This window comes from Cyprinodon variegatus, unplaced genomic scaffold, assembly GCF_000732505.1.
Source record: "Cyprinodon variegatus isolate N-32 unplaced genomic scaffold, C_variegatus-1.0 Scaffold771, whole genome shotgun sequence".
NCBI lineage: Eukaryota > Metazoa > Chordata > Actinopteri > Cyprinodontiformes > Cyprinodontidae > Cyprinodon > Cyprinodon variegatus.
Genome location: NW_015151224.1, coordinates 168019 through 188716, shown reverse-complemented (window position 1 = coordinate 188716; position 20698 = coordinate 168019). Strand labels below are relative to the sequence as shown.

General features: G+C 38.0%; 2 protein-coding genes across 2 annotated transcripts in view; one reads left to right on the top strand and one right to left on the bottom strand.

Annotated features, from left to right (window-relative positions):
• The first annotated feature begins 1553 nt into the window (after positions 1-1553).
• On the top strand, positions 1554-8073 carry LOC107098361. Its single transcript, XM_015395998.1, has 6 exons — positions 1554-2199; positions 2658-2777; positions 2859-3017; positions 4754-4836; positions 4942-5062; positions 7460-8073. The coding sequence occupies exons 1-6, from the start codon at positions 1636-1638 to the stop codon at positions 7835-7837; spliced, it is 1425 nt and encodes a 474-aa protein (XP_015251484.1). The 5' UTR covers positions 1554-1635; the 3' UTR covers positions 7838-8073.
• Positions 8074-11651: 3578 nt separating this feature from the next.
• abhd11 (abhydrolase domain containing 11) overlaps positions 11652-20698 on the bottom strand; it is a 13213-nt gene continuing 4166 nt past the window's right edge. Inside the window, exons 2-6 of the mRNA XM_015396009.1 lie at positions 20353-20488; positions 19887-20060; positions 17808-17978; positions 17551-17732; positions 11652-12599 (exon numbers count right to left, since the gene is read on the bottom strand). Coding sequence (XP_015251495.1) covers positions 12464-12599; positions 17551-17732; positions 17808-17978; positions 19887-20060; positions 20353-20488 — 799 coding nt within the window. The 3' untranslated portion in view covers positions 11652-12463. The remainder of the gene's footprint in view (positions 12600-17550; positions 17733-17807; positions 17979-19886; positions 20061-20352; positions 20489-20698) is intronic.

The window sequence follows — 20698 nt, the reverse complement described above, 5'->3', positions numbered from 1 at the left end:
TTCTAACTACATGATTAGACAGCTGACCCTGCAGTCTAACAAACTGTGGTCTGTTTGTCAGGTAGTCTTTGTCCAGGCGATTGTTGATGCCTCCACCTGAGTCTTCTGAAGTCTCTGTCAAAGCCAGTCAGGCTAAAATGTATTAAATTGACTGGAAAATCAAAGAGCATGTTCCTTACAGTGCTGTCTGCCTTTTCTAAATGACAGTGGGTTTGTTAAAGCAGGTGTATGATGACATCATCAACCCCAGCTTCACAGCGATAAGCAAACTGCAGGGGTTCTTGTTTGCTTGATCAGGCGCACCAGCAGATGTCCCTCATTTCTGATTGCAAAACTTCTCAAAGGACCTTTATTAACTGTGACTCACGGTGTCCTTCTCTACTTGGACCTTCTGAAAGGAATTTCCCACATCCAAAAGTCAGATTTTGAACCAATGAGCAAAAGTCTAATCTTCCTAAAACCTTGAAACAGTCCAAGGGTTCTAAATCTCCCCCAAACTCTCAAATGAATTTAATTTAAACTGACTTAAACTTGCACAAGGATGGCATTATCATCATAACCATTAATCCTAGTGTGTCTCTGTGGACGGCCATGCTGTTTAGTAATGACTTGTGTGGCTTATGTTCCTTAGTGCGCCACACTATGATGTCATTTTAAGAGTGGCAGCAGTCTAAACACGGCTGAATAGACTGTAACGAGTCAATTACAACTTTATTTTTTGTTTAGCCTTTATTACTCTGTGTGAAACCATGCTTCAGTCATTATGTGTTTTGAAATAAAAAAACGTTTTCTGTGATATTCTAATGTTTCCTAGTGTGTGTTTTCACTAGTTTAGATGTAGGTGGAGAAAATGAAAGTTTTATGACCTAATTTGAGAGGAAGGAAATGCATTGGTTTTGGCAAAGAGTTTTTTAAAGTGCCACGGCTATAAGTCTCCTTCTGCTTCATCATGAGACAAACAGGTCAATAACCACAATTATATAAATCATGTGCTTATTATAAAAGAATGGAAGTCTCATTTTAAACTGATTGAATCATTTCCATAGAAAGCTGTGAAAGCTAAATTTATCTCTGCATGTGTCTGCAGGAGGCTTCCACCACCATCGCCCTGCACTATAAATAACGACCATGTTATAGCTGGTGTTTTTCCCCAAAAACTTCCAAAACTAAAAATAAATCAATGACTAATCACCCATGTGGGTTTATGTGAAGCATTCATTTCCTTTGAGTACTTTATTCCAGTCATTGTGTCTTTCTATCAATCTTTTTTTATCTCTTGTTTGACTTTCAGCAGCAGTCAGGTGCGTCAGGCTCGGATGATTTCATTGTATCTGAGCATCAGAACCCACGCCTCTCTGTCTCTCTGCTGCTTCGGCGTGTTTGCACGTCATGTGCTCGTTTAGCAATCGAAAAGGAGGAAGAAAGGCTGCGTGAAGCCACAGCCTCCTGTGACATCACATCATGTCATGTTGGATCCTGTAAGGACGCACGGCATTCAGGTAGAACTGGTCTAGTCACATAGCTGCTGCCTTCCTCCCTCCTCCTTGGATTAAATCCTCTCCTTTTCATCTGTGTTTACATGTCACTGTGTCTTCAGATGGTCTAGCTGTTCCTAGCTCTTCTCTGGGACTCATCATGGACTACTCTCAGCCATTCTCGGTGCTCAATGAGCAGCTGAGACCTCGGCTGACCTCCAGCGAGCAGCTTCACTCTTCCCTCTGCAGGCTGGAGGACAGGAAGCTGGACTCCAGCTCCATGAGGACCAAATACATGTTGTACAGATCATCTATCCTACCGACAGAAACAGAACCACAGACCTCCATCAGCAACACAGAGGATGCAGATCAACATCAAACTAGCACAGAACAAGAAGGTTTGGGCTTCAGCAGCACAGAGGAGGGACTTTCCTCGGATCTGCTGCCTTACATCAACTCCTGCTTCAACAGAGATTTTAACATAAAGGACGAGGATGAAGACGGGCAGGCCAACGACAACAGCAGCATGACTCAGTCCGAGGAGACGGACAGCTCAGGTGAAATGGGCTCAGAGGAGGCAAGGGACTCCGTGAAGACAGGAGCCGGAGCCGAAGCGGGAGAGAGCCCCTTCCAGAGGTTCTACGCTGACAAGACCTTACCAGACCTGATCAGCACCGGCAGGCCGCTCGGCAGACGCAGGACGCTGACACATGTCTCAGATACGGTAAGATGCAAAGACTTTTAATGCCTCTAGAAGAAGGTGAAAACTGCTCCCTGATCAGACCAGTAAAACAGGGTGGAGACCATCTATGATATAACTAAGGAGTTAAACAAGAAATGAAGTAAACAACGACTCCTGCATAAGACTTATCATAGTGGTCTGAAGGCTTTAGAATAATGTATTTAATAATGAAAATATAAGAAAGATTTCTCAGGTAATAAAAGGTTTAGTCCTTCATAATTATCCTGTGTCTTCAGTCTATCTCTTTGGTTTCAGCTCTGAGTTTATGAACCTGTACAACTGGTTTCACCCCAGAATCTAGACTAGCAGTTTCTGCTTACATTAAGTCCAAAATGTTTCTTTTTGTGTTTAGGCTAGTTGTTATCTTCTTAGACACAAAAAAAAATACCTGCATTCACTGATAAAATGTTTAAAAAGAGTGTTGTTATGTTTTTCAATAGCTTAAAGAAGTACGTAGGGAGGTGGAGTTGTCCCGCAGGAGGAGCATCAAGCTTAAGGCTCAGGTGGACAAACTGCAGGGGAGCACTGATGGACCCGGCTGGAGCAAACACCGGGAGACGGTAATGGATATAAGCTAAGGCTGCTGGACACAGCATGAAACTACAAAGCTCTTCATGAAACTGGTTTGCTTTTTACTACAGGTCACAGATGAAGTTCTGTCAGTTCTGAGGCTGTTAAACCCACTGGTAGAGCCTGAATCCAGCAAACCTGAGCCCCGAGGGGGGGAGAACCGGCTGGACGCTGCGCTGGTGGAGCTGAAGAATGTGGCCAGACAGCTGGCAATCAGCCATACCAAGCAGGTGAGGGTCACACCCACCCTGGACCTTTTTTTTTTGTCACATTTTGTTAAATATTAACATTTCAATTCATTCTCCTTAAAGTTTTCCATCACTAAAAGCACATTTTAAACACGTTATTGTATAAACCCGTACTAATGAAAAATCCTTTTTCAAATGACAAAGCTAACTTAGTTTTAATGACTGAGACCTCAGTTCTGTCTTGTTACCGATTCTCGGTTGGACTTAGGTCTGCACTATGTGCATTTCCTGTGTAGCTCTGATAAAAAAAAAATTCCTCTAAAATGGAGGTCTTCAACAATATTTTCAATATTCCCCCCTGCAATTTTTTTCCACTAATTGAAATGTCTTTAAATCCACATTAACATGAATTCAACACACTGTAGTAAACAGATAAATGGAAGCAGAAGAGGTCTTTCAGTCATCAATGCACACATTCAGCGACACATGGGAGCTCTTTCAAGCTGGTCACCGTTTCATTCACAACACCTGTCCCATCAATGAGGAATCGGAATCAGAATCAGAAACATTTTAATAATCCCAGGGCGAAATTACATTACTCCATCTGTATTAGAGTGACTATAGGACCAGTTTGATAGAACACAATTTCATACAATATAATTAGGGGGTCCATGCTCCATCATGCCATGTTTGTGGGTCCTTAGCCTAGAAAACGTTGAAGACCTCTACTCTAAAGCATCTCGCTTTTTGCAGCTTCTAACAGGCTTTTTTCTTAGGATTGTCTCATTTAATCAATCCCTCTTTTTCTGAACGAAGCGAAAGCTTCCCCTCAGCATGATGCTGCCACCACTGTGCCATATAATAAGGATGGACTGTGCAGTGTTAGTTTTGAGCATATAAAATATCATTAATGTTTAATATTGTAGTCACCTACACCTGTCTCCCATTGAGGACTAAAGCATCCCCACAGCATGATGTTCTCACTGCCATGCTATGTGCTGCGTTTGGTAAACAGAGCAGCTTTTTCATTCTTTCCTCTCAAAGAAACTCGTTTCTACAGCACATTGTTGCCACATAAAATCTAAATAGAATACACGGGAAACCGTGAAAAGGTACAAAGGTAATAGTCATTTAGTTTCTGGTGATATCAGTCGATGGGCACGGCGCTCAGAAGAGTGTTTGCTTTGCTCATGCTTGTAGGACCTGGTTAGAGATGTGGAGAGTTATTTGCACAGGAAACTGCTTCTTCTTATCTTAGTTGCTTTCTTTGCGAAGCAGTCTTTGTAATCAGGTTTGTCATTCATTAATGGTTGAACAAACAGAATAGAAAATTGGGACCTAAGACTGACTGATTGACTGTAAAATAAACAAAACAAAAATACATATTTGCCTACTAACCCTCAAAACAGGCGATGACATTCAGCTTTTTTAAACGTTGGTTTCACTTTAAAAAAACATAATGCATCGCTGATCTTTTGTGGCTGAGAAACAAAGTTTTCACATCTTAAAATTTCCCCCTGAAGCTACTTCTGTCATTTGAAAGGCATCTGCTGTCTGATGAAGCATTGTTTCAGTGAGAACTCCACCCTGCGGGTTAAGCTTAGCTATGCTGCCTGACAAGTTTACTCGTGATGCTATCAGTGATTCCTTTCTCTCTGCGTCAGTTTTTGTTAAAAGGAGAAATTTAGGGAGCAATGTTCTGATTTTACCAATCAATACAACTTTAAATCAAACTGTCTTCATGCTTTAATTCATCCATCTTCTGATTCTTCCTTCAGGATTCTAAATCTTGGAAAAATGGAGCAGAAGAGAGCGCCGTCCTGCAGCAGGCTCTGAGGGACAGAGATGAGGCCATAGAGAAGTGAGTTCCCACACAAACTGTCACGCTGTCAAGATTTGAGGTGGAAAAAGGGAAGCCACAATTCTATTCTGAGGAATGATTCATTTGTTCTGCTTTGCTGCACAGGAAGAAGGCGATGGAAGGCGAGGTGCTGCGGAGTAAGACCGAGTTGATGGCGCTGAACAACCAGCTGCTGGAGGCCGCACAGAAACGTCTGGAGCTCTCACTGGAGCTCGAGGCCTGGAAGGTAAACGGCTCAGAGAAAGGGTGTGTTCTTTAGGTACACAGAGAACCAACGTCAACAGAGAGTAAAACATGCCAGTCACTAAGAAACACACACACTGACGCACATGATTATAATAAAACCCAAGCTGGGGCTCCAAGATAAATGATGAAAAACCAGCTCCAATTAAAATTATCTTCCATTATGAGGACTTTAAGTTCTTTAACAGCAGCTGGTATTTGGCCTCAGGGTTGCGTGTGGTTTTCACCAAGCTCTCTGCACCACGTGAGAAAAACACACTTTGTTTTGCAGCTTTTCTGACCTAGATAAAATCTGAGATTATTTTCTTTTTATTTTAAATAATATAATAAAATAATTACAACGGTACATTTTAACCCGATATGGGGAGATGTATTTTTTATAGGACGAAGGAATACCCCTTAGAATTTTTTTGTGACAAAACAAAAAAATATCAATGTAGTATATTGAACGCCAACACAAAATTTTGCAAATAGGTCGACAGTTAATTATCGACTCTACAAATCACCTCTCTGGTGGATAGTGGAAAAAACAAACACACAAAAAAAAATAAAGATACAACACAAAAAGAACCGTTTAGAAAGTTTTACAACCAGTATGGGAGACAGATGCTCTTGTCAGATAGGGTTGAACCTTTTGGCCTTTTATGCAAAAACAGAATAAGTGGCATGAGTGCACATGACATGAACATGCAATCCCTATAGTATAACATGATGTTGGCAGTGTCATGCTGTATGGAGGACGGACCATATATAAAAATAAATACGCTTTACGGTGGGGAAAAGCTATGTAAATTCGACGGATGCAGCAAAATGCTAACCAACCAATGGGCAGCAGTTGAGTCCTTAAGACACGCCCCTCATCATTTGCATAATGAGGCAGAAATGCATACAGAAATGTAAAAAGGGCAGGCAGAAATAAATAGGGTAAAAAAATACAAAGTAAGAATAAAACAGACAAAAATATTATAACATGCACATAAATAAATACTTAAAATATAAGTAATTAAAGAATAAAGTTGAAGATTATAAAGGACAAAAAAATAAAGAAGCTAATTAAAAGTTATATACATTTATGTTTCACTGTATAATTTAATTTCTACTTACATTTATTTGCATTTATTTATTTCTGTATTTATTTTTATATATGGCAGAGTCCGTCCTCCATAGTACAATGGGCAAAAGAACCCTAAACTTTAATCAGTAGAAACCTCTCATAACAATGCTTCAGTAAATAATTCATATATATTCTAGATTTTACATAGATAAACCTGAAAATTTTGAATCCATATTAATCTGGAAACATTTTTATTCACTCTACACTGTGACTAATTATCAGTGGTGGACCAAGTACTCAATTATAGCACTTAAGTAAAAATAATGATACTACAAGTAAAAATTACCCGGTAAAATATCTATTCAAGTTAAAGTATTAAAGTACTTACTTTTGCAAGTATTTAAATACTCAAAAATAAAAATACAACTTTCTAACATCACTACATCCATCCATCAATTTTCCATCACACTTATCCGAGCATGGATAAGCATGTATAATGGCACTTCTTTATTATTTTCCGAGTAATTTTAATGAACCTTGTAACTTTCAGAAACTACCTGATTTATTCATGAGTAGAGCCACTGCTACAAATTCTACTCCACCTATAAAGAACTTCTGCATAAAAATGCCAAAAAATATAACAACAGCTTTTTTAATTATTTATTTATATATTATTTATTTAATTACTCATTTATTTCATCATTATTTATATTATGTATTTATTATTTATTTAAAAATAACCCAAATAGAAAGGTGTAGGTCACTATTCCATAGTGACTTTCACTATGGAATAGAGGTTTAAGGTTGAATCTGTTGCCACAAAGAAACTAAAGCTCTGATTTGAGAACTTATCCTACTGAACAACTTGGCCACATCGCAACTAATTTATAAACTAGAAATAATATAATCCCTGAGTTTCTCACATCTGTGGAATGACACGCATATCTCTAAAACAGTTGTGTCCTAATTCAGTCCTAATGGCTGCTATCTTTCATGTTGAAATTGCATTAAAAAGAAAAACAGTAACAGTGGATAAAAAGCTGAGCCAAATTTAACTAGCAGCTTCCTCGAAATGTAGTTGAGTAAAAAATTACAATATTTGACTGAAATGTAGTGGAGTGAGTTATATGTATCCCCCTTAAAAAAATGATGCAACTAAAGATGCTTAAAAAAGGACTTAGGTACAGTAATCGAGGAAATCTACCAACTTTTCCACTAGCAGTGATCATAAATTTTGTAAATTGCACTGAAAGCAGGCAGATGAAGGATAAATGTGAAGTAAAACAGTCTTAAAATCTAAGAAGATTATTTTATGCCTCTCCTCAGGAGGACTTTCAGCGTCTCCTCCAGCAGCAGGTGATGAGTCAGCAGATGGCAGAGCAGCAGGCCCAGAATAAGTCAACTCGGAAAGGCCTCCTGAGGCGAAACAAACAGCCTCCCATCCAGCGGCCGACAAACTTCACATTCGGATCACCCGCACCTCCTACCACCAACTCCAACCAGATCTTTGTGAACAAGCCTGCCAACCCTTCTGCACCGGCTCCCAGCATGGCCTCTCCTCCTGCTGCTGCCTCCGCTGGAACTCGCACCTGGAGGGACAAGTTGAAGAAGACCAGGCCTCGCTTCCCGTATCAGGACGGAGCCGAGCAGGAGAAGGAGTGGGGCAGAGGAGACGATGGCTTTCAGGTGGTTTGCCTCGACTGAAACCATCACAGGACATCCAGCACACTGGAGCTTTCCAGAGACTCACACAAATAATAATAATGCTGCTTATTGTGAGGATGTTTGAAGGGTCAGAATGATGGCAGTCCACACTACAAAAACAATCTAGAAAAAATAAGTAGAAATGTTTTAAATTAAATGTATTTACCCTTAATTTTAGTAAGTAAATAAGATGAAATTTGCCAATGGAATAAGTATTTTTCCCATTAAAATTAGATAATTAGATATTCTGGACTTGAAATAAGAAAATGCAATTGTTTTTTTCTTATTTTAAATGTAAATTGTCTTTTTCCATTGGCAAAGTGTCTCATTTATCTACTAAATTCAAGAAAAAAATGCACTTATTTTAAGAAAAAAATGACTTATTTAGATTTTTTGCAGTGCAGTTTGATGCCAGAAACCCAGAATCTGCAGAGCTTGTAGTTTTGCTCTCGGTCTACAAACTTTTCTATAACAGAGAAATGTCTTTGTTTACCAGAGGCAGGAAAACAGGGAACAAATTTCTTTCTGGAATTTCTTGCTTTATGCAAATCATGTGCAGAACTCCTAGAAAGTATTTGCAGATCTTCTACTGCAGCAAACCACCTTCATGGTTTTCTGATACCAAACAGGACATTGTTCTGCTTGTGTCTTTCTGTTCTTGAAGCTCTAGGATAGAAAACAATTTTTCTTAGTGCCAAAGTTCTTCTTCTGCCCCTCGGCAGAAGATTCATGTCCACTGTTTGGACTAGAGATGCACCGATCTGGATGATGTGGTTTTATAAAGCTTTTACCTGCCAGGACTGATTTAAATGGCTTTATTTGTCTTTACTGCAGAGCACTATTTATTTTTTTTAGGTCAGACTTGAAATCTGAAACTCATATCCAATCAGGGAGAGCTTGAAAAAGCTGTTGTAGGGATTTTAAATTCCTAATTTGGAATCAAAACCCTAATCAACATGTCTTTTCAGGTATTTTACACCTAAAAGCAACAGTTAATTGGTGTATATTTTATAGCCCTTTCTCTTAAAACTCATTAGAAATATTAAAAAAGTTTCAGATATTTTGACAGTGTTGATTTAACAGCTGTCATTTTGAACATTATAAATATTACCATCTATAGCCTCACTTATTGGTGTTAGAAATACATCCTTCGTCTAAGAGTGTTCATATGTTTTAAATTTTTTTTTTTATATAGTAAGAGCCATTTTAATCTACATGCATAAACAGCAAGGCTCTCGGTCTGTTTGCCTCTTAGGTTTAATCCCCTATTTTATGACCGTCTATTACTCCCATGTTAATCTCTGTACATCAACAGATCAATGAGAGATGGTTTTTCTGAAAAGTTTATTAATTTTTATTCATTATGGAGACAACTTTTACTAAAAAGGACAAAAGCAATTGGACATTATTTCCAATGCTTGTGGTTCTGATCCTAGTTGAATTTTATTAAATTTTTTTGTTTTAAGTAACTTGGCTCACTCAGGAGACAATGAGCAAATTTTTAGGTACTATAAATAATTTCTTGCTAATTTAGTAAAAAAAATGGGTTCATTATAATGCAAGAATGGGAGGAAACTTTCCAAGGCAGACTTCTTGGTTTTTGGACCCCAAATAGTCAGATATGAAAGACTAAAATCAGCTGAACTAGCAGCTTCCCTCAGTTAAAACTGTCCTGTTTCTGTCATCTTCTTTAAATCATCTTCCCTCAGCAACAGCGTGCACATCGAAAATTGTTGTTTGCACTACTTATTATCCCTTATTTACAGTATGATCAGAGAACAGGAAAGGATTGGATTCCTGAATTTATGCCAAACGCTTGTTTTACTCCAGATTTCCTGGTGCATCTCTGGCCGACACCCTCGGAACACAAAGGCACAGTATTTTTATCCATATATTAAAGTTACTGTTGCGAGCATTCAAAGCATCTTGGATCAACAACCTTTTGATGTGTAAAAGATTACTCAATATAAATGGGTCCTCAACATGTAAATAAAAAAAGTACCACAAATACTGTTCTTTGGTGTAAATAAAAGTCACTGAAAAACTCAGAGGTTTTAGATTTTTTTATTGTATAATATATCCAACTATATATATATATATGTATATATATATATTATTCACTTCTATATGGATCTCAAGAACATTTAAAATGTATATACTTTTATTAACCAGTAGAAGTGCCTCCACGGTGGGAACAAAGATGAAGGAAAGGTAACAGCTGGAAACCAGAGGAAAAAGGCATGCTCTTAGTGTCAGAGAACTACAGTACTGAACAGATCATTACAGTCTTCAAACAAACCCACGATGGCAAACAAAACCTGCCTTCAAACATTACATGCTCCACCCCTCCCCAGACAATCTTATGAAATGTGCCTCACGCTAATCCGTCCCGCAGGAGGAGCATTTAAGGGCTGAGCTGTAATAAAATAATTTTAACGAATATAATTTGACCACTGAAGGCCTTTTTTTCCCCCCTTGTTCTATACTCAAAACATAAAACATTGATTGTAGTAAACATTTAGTGCTTTAAATGTTAATTCATACAGATCTGGCAACCCAGCTGCCATCTAAAAGTCTACAGGACATCATAGATTCAAAGTTTCTTATTAAAGATTTACAGAAATAAAAGACCTCTGGACAAAAGAGGCACACGGACAAAAAACACCCTGCTTATTCACACGTGGCAGTTTCACTACTGGACCAAAGTCACCGACCCCGAGGAGACTGAAAATATATCAACACCACTATGATTGGGTACTTAGATACTTTGCTGCAGCATATATCTGTGATATACTCACAAAGCTTTGTGCCTTATTCTTAAATATAGCTGGAATACACAGGTAAATAGGGAAAAAACACTGATAGGACTCAACATGTACAAAGACACGACGTTACCACGGCTTGCTGCCAGACACAAACCAAACATGAAGGTATGTAAGACCGAGTGTTTCTGCTTGTATCCTGAGAGGATCAGGGAACAGTTAAGAGTTAATACTGCATTGGAAAATATCCGCTTCAAATCCTGTACATAAACATGTTGGCATAAAAATATAACCAGCATAATATAATCAGTAGGGATTGCCTTAATGACAAACTGACCAACTTTCAACTGAGCACAAACTTTCTGAATAAAACTGTTACAGACCGTTAAATAATATCCCACCGCAAACTTACATTTCTGAACCCATTGCCTCCTTAGATATAAACTTTTTTACTTTTTTTCTACAATCCTGATATAAATACAGTGGCTCTCAGAACTGTACACACCTCTGTTAAAATCCATCTTCACTTTCTACACTTTTTAATGCAATATTTGAATAATAATGTAATAATACTACAGTGTGCATACTATTGAACCCTTTGAAACATTTTAATTAGATTTAAACATTCAGTCCACTTTAGCTCATCAATAACAGTAAAACCAGTAAACCTGAACTACAGCTCGGCTGCCCTACTTTGGGTTCTGTTACAGTTGCCTCCATTAGCGAACAGAACTGTTTCTAGTCAGCAGGTAGATAAAGTTCAGAAAGGTTGGTAAGATCTTTCCTTGTTGAAAAACAAAAATGCTAAGCTGTAGCTTTTGTAGTGAGGCAAAGGGAGGAGGTGACAGACAACAGAGACGATACAACACTTCTCTTCAAAAAAACAAACTGGAAACTTAAACGTGCATGAGGCTGCCAAGAGTCTAACAGCAGAACTACATTTCTGACAAACACTGCATCCCCTGTATGTCTGGGCCAAGGATGATAGTTGGGAAAAAAAAAAAAGAAATATCTCCTGATAAAATGTTCTGTGGTTTAAAGATGCCAAACAAAAACAAAAAATAGGCCAGAATTTCATAGATGAATTTGGCACAAAGCAACATGACTACAGTGAAACACGGCAGTGGCTGTGTCATGCTGTGGGTGCTACTTCTCTTCAGATTGATACGATTATGGAGGGATTAAAGCCTAAGTGTTACACTGGGTCCAAAAATATGACTTCAAATGGTTGAAAAACAGGATTTTGGCTTTTAAAATCTGTGGAGTCATCTAAAAACAGAGAGCTGTAAATGAGATACGTAAACTCAAGGAGGAAGTTTTGTAAAACAAAATTGGGAAAATATTTTCATGTCAGGAAGTGGTTTAGGCAGACTGTTACTAAAGTGGATTAAAAGCTAAAATAAAATTGAAAGCTGCTTCAATTTATTCGAAAATATTTTTTTTTTATCCTCTGAATAGGGATTCTTTTACTGGATGCATCATAAAATTCATTATCTTATGGCTTTCTAACAGGGTTGTGTATGTTTTGAGATCTACTATATCCAAACACAAAGAAAGTACAGTGCAAAGGAGAGTTTCTTTGGATTAGTACATTACCTCCGAAAATAGCCCCATGATGCTAAACTAAAAATCAACTCAAACATGTCAACAAGCTGAAGAATCTACAACCACTAAGTGTCTGGGAGAATAAATTAAAGTCATCTACACTACAACCACTGATAGGGTTAAAAAGGTAAAACTGGCTGCAGCAGGAGAGTGGGTTTGGTCCTGCGTTGGCGAACGTTAGGATCGTTATGGACTCCACTCCGCGCTCAGAAGGGCTGAGCGTTAACAAGGAAAGTCTGCAGGCTTGGCTTGGAGGCAGCTAAGACTGGAGGAAGGAGATGATGGAGCTGATGAAATCTAGAGGCTTGTCTGCGTGGATCCAGTGGCTAGCATCTGGGATGTACTGGATGTCGGCGTTGGGGAACAGCCTTTGGATTTCTGGGTAATCGTCAGAGCTGGGATGTAGATGCAAAGAGAGAGGGATGAGATCAAAAAACAGATGGGATCCTGTCAATAGGCTAAACATTGGATGTTCACCAGGAGTGTAGCTCAGTTAGGAACGGCTGCAGCATGAAAACAAAAGATTAGTTTCCGTCATTAAGTTCATAAGAGAACCTGCCGGAGTTACCACACATTTTCTAAGCCGTCAGAACAAGGGGTGTGGTAAAAAAAAAAACAGATTTGGCAATATATAGTGATATTCAGCTGCTCAATATAATATCCAGGGGTTGACGTTAAGGATTTTTACCATTTGCCCAAAGGGCAAGTGACTTTCACATTTCATTTGCCCGATCGGCAATGGTTAACATCGAGCCCCGATATCGATCTTTCAGTTTCTAATATCAATTTTCAGAAAAAAACATTTTTACCTCAAACAATGAGGGAAAAATTGACTACCTCTGCACCGCCGCTCTGGTAGATGGCTCTTGGAGAGTTTATACAGAACAGCACATCACCATCTTTGTAGTAGAGGCAATCGCAGCGAAACACGGGAAGCGACTCAAACTACATAGATTCTGTCAACATATACAGCATTTACTTTTCATTTTGATAGCTGGGTAAAATATTACAATATATGGTAATGTTGCAATATTTAGATAATATTGAATCGTGACCCAAGTATCGTATCACAACACCCATGCCAATACTCAAGCCTAGTCAGAACAGATGACTAGAGCAGAATTTAAACAATTATGACAGTAATTATCAAAATAAAGAACAATAGCAGATGTAATGTAATTTTGGTTTTCATGCTATATGGCTTTGTTTAAATACAGAATAAAAACATTTGATTTTACTCAAAAGGACCATAAGATGAGAATCCCACAATGGCTACTTTACATTTTATCGAGTAATGTTACAAGCTTACTGTAATACTTAAACTATTAATTTAGTTGCATCAGTACAATATCGAGATAAAAATATAAAATGTTATATCATTTTATATAATATAGTATTTTCAGCAAAAGCGATGGCAAAGGAAGCTCAAAGAGTTGGTATTTTGACTTTTCTGATGTTTTTGGATGAGTTTTTGTTGTTTTGTTTTTTTTATTCGAGTTTTGCTAATGATCTAAACAAAAGTTAAAAAAAATATATCCTGGATAAATCAAAGTTATGATTATAAATCCAGGAATTTTGGAAGTATGATAAATTAACCCAAGCTTACACATATGAAGAGCAGATCTGTGTTAGACCTCTGCAGGGCCAATAATCAACAGGAAACATTTGAAACACTGGCTAAAATAAATTAGGTCTTATTTCATTTTAAGGAGCAAAATGCTAACTGTGTATTACTAAAGTATAACACTGCACTCCATGTTTATTCATTTTCTTTCCTGGGGAAGTGCAAATATCCTTAAAATGAATGTCTGTTGCTGCAGGTTTCTAAGACAAACTTTAAGTAGTTATCTACTTGCCGCCATTTACTAAGTAATCTTGAACTGTAGAGTGAGATGTTACTGAAATTAAATATTTATATATTTATTCTAAGGCTTGATTTATATCTGTAGCATTGGGGACATAGCTATGGTCACAGCAGCAAATTTCCTCTCATAACAAGCTTAAACTCCCCCATGAGGCATGATTACACATTCTAAAATCCTGAGGTTTAACAATCTAAAACATAAACATGTCGTGTTTTCTACCTGATATAAGCAGAGCTGGCCCCACCCAGAAACAGCGTTGGTCCCTCATAGACAGAGTCAAGGCTGGGGAAACTCATGATTTCATCAAGGTGAGCAGCAATGGCCTCCAGGTTGACCCTCCAGGAGTAATGTCCGTTCTCCTCCACCAAGTTGGTCAGCAGGAACTGACGCACAGAGTGCTCCTAGAGGAGGACCGCCAGCTTACAGTTTCAACATATTCCAAATACTGAAGAAAGTTCAATAAAAGTAGTCCTGACCTTCACTAAACTTCGGAGCTGATCCTCAGCCATCCGTCTGGCAGTGGACCTGGGGATGTCGGTGGAGATCTTCATCTCCTGCATAGCCTGGATATAGTAGCGGAAGTTTGTACGTGTGGTGGTCTGGGCTGGACTGATGTCCACGACCACCAACCGCTCCACTAAGCTCGGCTACAGACAAAAGGAAAGACAGAACAAAGTGGTAAACGGGGAAATAAAACAAGTTCAAGACACAGTTATATTAGAAATATAGTCTTAAAGCTCTAAATTTCAACTTTGATTGGAGAAAGCTCATTACTGTTGTAGGTTTATTACTTTTAAGAGTACTACTTCTATGAGAAGTTATTTCTGGTCAGTGAATGCATCATAATCAGACACAACTCTCTCTGAAAGGCCATAAAAAAGATAGGAAATGAGTCTAGCGTCTTTAGTAGAATAATGAAATTGACACTGATGCTAAAGGGTTAACCTCTCTGTAAATTTTATAGTTTTTTATTAAGATGAGTGTGTTAAGAATAATTACCGTAATATTCTGATGATAAGCCGCTACTTTTTTTACAAGCTTTGAACCCTGCGTCTTAGAATCCAGTGCTGCTTTTCTATGAACAACGATTGTTGTGATAACGTAGGAGGATTTGTTTTGGTTTGTTCCGCTGTTGTACGGCACTACTTTTCCTGGCGGAAGGGCATGTGATCAGACACACAGTATCTATAGAAAGGAGTGTTATGTTGGTTACATGTCCTACTGCCTGGCAAAGTAGTGCTGTACAATTTAGCACAAAAAAAGAACCAACTGCAGCCACATCAGCGTGAATGGTGCGTTCAACGTATCACTACGCTTTCAGTGGGAGGCGTGGATGATGAGTGGCGTTAAATCACTCACCAAAACTGGTGGAATGTGAAAAGCAAGTTTTGCCTCAGTCAGCCAGTGGATTCTAATAGCATGTATTTTTTTTCATGTGTGCTGTAAATTTACCCGTTTAAAAAGCAAAGTACTCGCAATTACTGGTAGTTAGACATATACGTAAAAAGTTATGCAAATATGTAGTGGTAGCTTGTTTTTTAAACTATTAATAAAAGGGATGTGTTCCCAAAAAGCCATATCTTTCCTATAAATCCCCTTTGTGCTTATTCTCTTAGATATGGTAATTAAACATTAAAATACCTGCAGCTTTTAGTCAGGTGTTGGTAATGTATGAAGAAAATAGGATTTTCCTCTAATTTTAGCTTGTGAGTCTAATATTCAGGTGCTCCTTGTAGTCCAGAAAATATGGTAGTTATAGTTTTTCCTTCAGGCTAAATTCAATTCTCTGCTTATTATTCGTTTATGATTATTATTAAACTAAACTGCTTTTAAAATGGTCCTTTCTCTAATTGAAGGAGCGTTAAACTTCAGGGTGTATGAATAATCGGCCATCGAAATGGAAAATATTTGACAGTGTTTTCATATTACTAATTGTATTCAAATNTACAAAACAACAAAGATGGCGCCGGCAACGCTTGTGGGTCGTTTTCAGCGAATGTCGGTGATTTTAAAGTAATTTTGAGTGATAAATAATTTTTTTTTGCGATCATTGCACATGCCCGGCGGGCAAATGCAATGTAATTTGTACTCTCCCGACAATAAAAACTTGCCCCGGGCGATCTGGCGATGGTTAACATCGAGCCCCGATATCGATCTTTCAGTTTCTAATATCGATTTTCAGAAAAAAAACATTTTTACCTCAAACAATGAGGGAAAAATTGACTACCTCTGCACCGTCGCTCTGGTAGATGGCTCTTGGAGAGTTTATACACTACAGCACATCACCATCTTTGTAGTCGAGGCAATCGCAGTGAAACACGTGAACCGACTCAAACCCCAAACTACATAGATTCTGTCAACATATACAGCACTTACTTTTCTTATGATAGCTGGGTAAAATATTACAATATATGGTAATGTTGCAATATTTAGATAATATTGAATCGTGACCCAAGTATCGTATCACAACGCCCATGCCAATACTCAAGCCTAGTCAGAACAGATGACTAGAGCAGAATTTAAACAATTATGACAGTAATTATCAAAATAAAGAACAATAGCAGATGTAATGTAATTTTGGTTTTCATGCTATATGGCTTTGTTTAAATACAGAATAAAAACATTTGATTTTACTCAAAAGGACCATAAGATGAGAATCCCACAAAGGCTACTTTACATTTTATCGAGTAATGTTACAAGCTTACTGTAATACCTAAACTATTAATTTAATATGCATCAGTACAATATCGAGATAAAAATATAAAATGTTATATCATTTTATATAATATAGTATTTTCAGCAAAAGCGATGGCAAAGGAAGCTCAAAGAGTTGGTATTTTGACTTTTCTGATGTTTTTGGATGAGTTTTTGTTGTTTTGTTTTTTTTATTCGAGTTTTGCTAATGATCTAAACAAAAGTTAAAAAAAATATATCCTGGATAAATCAAAGTTATGATTATAAATCCAGGAATTTTGGAAGTATGATAAATTAACCCAAGCTTACACATATGAAGAGCAGATCTGTGTTAGACCTCTGCAGGGCCAATAATCAACAGGAAACATTTGAAACACTGGCTAAAATAAATTAGGTCTTATTTCATTTTAAGGAGCAAAATGCTAACTGTGTATTACTAAAGTATAACACTGCACTCCATGTTTATTCATTTTCTTTCCTGGGGAAGTGCAAATATCCTTAAAATGAATGTCTGTTGCTGCAGGTTTCTAAGACAAACTTTAAGTAGTTATCTACTTGCCGCCATTTACTAAGTAATCTTGAACTGTAGAGTGAGATGTTACTGAAATTAAATATTTATATATTTATTCTAAGGCTTGATTTATATCTGTAGCATTGGGGACATAGCTATGGTCACAGCAGCAAATTTCCTCTCATAACAAGCTTAAACTCCCCCATGAGGCATGATTACACATTCTAAAATCCTGAGGTTTAACAATCTAAAACATAAACATGTCGTGTTTTCTACCTGATATAAGCAGAGCTGGCCCCGCCCAGAAACAGCGTTGGTCCCTCATAGACAGAGTCAAGGCTGGGGAAACTCATGATTTCATCAAGGTGAGCAGCAATGGCCTCCAGGTTGACCCTCCAGGAGTAATGTCCGTTCTCCTCCACCAAGTTGGTCAGCAGGAACTGACGCACAGAGTGCTCCTAGAGGAGGACCGCCAGCTTACAGTTTCAACATATTCCAAATACTGAAGAAAGTTCAATAAAAGTAGTCCTGACCTTCACTAAACTTCGGAGCTGATCCTCAGCCATCCGTCTGGCAGTGGACCTGGGGATGTCGGTGGAGATCTTCATCTCCTGCATAGCCTGGATATAGTAGCGGAAGTTTGTACGTGTGGTGGTCTGGGCTGGACTGATGTCCACGACCACCAACCGCTCCACTAAGCTCGGCTACAGACAAAAGGAAAGACAGAACAAAGTGGTAAACGGGGAAATAAAACAAGTTCAAGACACAGTTATATTAGAAATATAGTCTTAAAGCTCTAAATTTCAACTTTGATTGGAGAAAGCTCATTACTGTTGTAGGTTTATTACTTTTAAGAGTACTACTTCTATGAGAAGTTATTTCTGGTCAGTGAATGCATCATAATCAGACACAACTCTCTCTGAAAGGCCATAAAAAAGATAGGAAATGAGTCTAGCGTCTTTAGTAGAATAATGAAATTGACACTGATGCTAAAGGGTTAACCTCTCTGTAAATTTTATAGTTTTTTATTAAGATGAGTGTGTTAAGAATAATTACCGTAATATTCTGATGATAAGCCGCTACTTTTTTTACAAGCTTTGAACCCTGCGTCTTAGAATCCAGTGCTGCTTTTCTATGAACAACGATTGTTGTGATAACGTAGGAGGATTTGTTTTGGTTTGTTCCGCTGTTGTACGGCACTACTTTTTCTGGCGGAAGGGCATGTGATCAGACACACAGTATCTATAGAAAGGAGTGTTATGTTGGTTACATGTCCTACTGCCTGGCAAAGTAGTGCTGTACAATTTAGCACAAAAAAAGAACCAACTGCAGCCACATCAGCGTGAATGGTGCGTTCAACGTATCACTACGCTTTCAGTGGGAGGCGTGGATGATGAGTGGCGTTAAATCACTCACCAAAACTGGTGGAATGTGAAAAGCAAGTTTTGCCTCAGTCAGCCAGTGGATTCTAATAGCATGTATTTTTTTTCATGTGTGCTGTAAATTTACCCGTTTAAAAAGCAAAGTACTCGCAATTACTGGTAGTTAGACATATACGTAAAAAGTTATGCAAATATGTAGTGGTAGCTTGTTTTTTAAACTATTAATAAAAGGGATGTGTTCCCAAAAAGCCATATCTTTCCTATAAATCCCCTTTGTGCTTATTCTCTTAGATATGGTAATTAAACATTAAAATACCTGCAGCTTTTAGTCAGGTGTTGGTAATGTATGAAGAAAATAGGATTTTCCTCTAATTTTAGCTTGTGAGTCTAATATTCAGGTGCTCCTTGTAGTCCAGAAAATATGGTAGTTATAGTTTTTCCTTCAGGCTAAATTCAATTCTCTGCTTATTATTCGTTTATGATTATTATTAAACTAAACTGCTTTTAAAATGGTCCTTTCTCTAATTGAAGGAGCGTTAAACTTCAGGGTGTATGAATAATCGGCCATCGAAATGGAAAATATTTGACAGTGTTTTCATATTACTAATTGTATTCAAATGAAGAACTTCAACAGTTTTTGTTCTTCTAGACATTAAGCTACAGCCCTCAATTAATATGAGGCTATGTTTGTGTTTTTTTCCTAAATGCAATGTTCTGATAAAACAAACTCCAGCCTTCTAACCAGCTTCACTAATGATGATTTATTGGAGCTAAAAATATATTTTTAACAAAAACAACAACTAAATGAAGTATTAAAAGTCAAATAAGTCAATCCACCTGTATATAAGCCATCCTGATTGTACCTATGTCACCTCAAACCTCTGTTACTCCCTTGTACTTTTTTTTATTCCTAATGCACCTTTTCCTCCTTGTTTGCACCTTCTTTAAGTACTATGCCAATATGTGACCAGTGAATTTCTCCGCTGTGAGATCAATAAAGCTCATCTAATCTAATCTTAAGTCAAAAAGAAACATTAAAGTTAATTCAAATGTAAACTTTGATGTAAAAATGCCAGAATCATCAAGTCATGTAAAAATGCTCCAGTTTCAAAATTAAAGGCGTGTTATAAAGGTTAGCAAAGATGGCAGGACTGTAAAGTGAGGAAAACTCTCCACCTCATTAAATATACCATCATAGTGACTCCAGGCTGACATTAAGGAATCGCCCACCTGTGTCAGAGCTGTTGTCATGGCGGTTTTTCCCCCCATGCTGTGGCCGACGAGGACGCACTTTTCGATGTGCAGCTGGCCGAGGAGGTGTTTCAAATCAGCAACCATCACTTCGTAGGTCAGCTCAGGGGTGTGGGGGCTGTTTCCGTGGTTACGAGCATCTACAGTCAACACCTGACTGGACAAAGGACAGGTAAGACACTTGGAATGGAGGAAAAGGAAGCAGCAGAGCGAATCTTCTCAGCTCAGCCAAAGCCTGACGTCACAAACAATGGAGACGTTGTGACAAATTTATTCAAGTCATGCCAGAAAGGTATCGTTTATCAGCTTAAAGGCTCTTATCAAGTAACCTTTTATTTTTCTCTACAATGGGCTATTGACAGACTGCTGTGAACAAATGCAAGCGAACAATGATGAACTGTTTCAGACACAATAAACAGGTGAGAAATCTTCAGCGGTGCTTTACCTTTCGGCCGGTGCGTTGCACCAAGGACTTGGCTATTGAATGGAAGTTGGATTTACTGCCGAAGAGGCCGTGCAAAAACACCAGAGGCGTGCTCTCCCCCTTACCGTCAAAGACATCGTAGGTCAAGTTGACAGGACTGAAAGGAAAGAAAAACAAGCTTAAGTTGAAGAGGCCACAAATCCTTGAAAGAAAACTTAAAATTGACATTTTAAATTCAACTCAATTCAAAAACATATATAAACATATATTAGGGCTGCAGGTAACGATTATTTTGCAGATCGATTAATCTGCTGACTATTTTTCCAATTAATCAATTAATAATAGGATAGCTAAAGGTTCCTTAAAG

Bases quoted from the DNA above. Each gene is read 5' to 3' on its own strand.
- LOC107098361 (XM_015395998.1), top strand. From the start codon at position 1,636: ATGGACTACTCTCAGCCATTCTCGGTGCTCAATGAGCAGCTGAGACCT. The intron at 2,200-2,657 runs GTAAGATGCAAA...GTTTTTCAATAG, and splicing joins TGACACATGTCTCAGATACG to CTTAAAGAAGTACGTAGGGA. The intron at 5,063-7,459 runs GTAAACGGCTCA...GCCTCTCCTCAG, and splicing joins TGGAGCTCGAGGCCTGGAAG to GAGGACTTTCAGCGTCTCCT.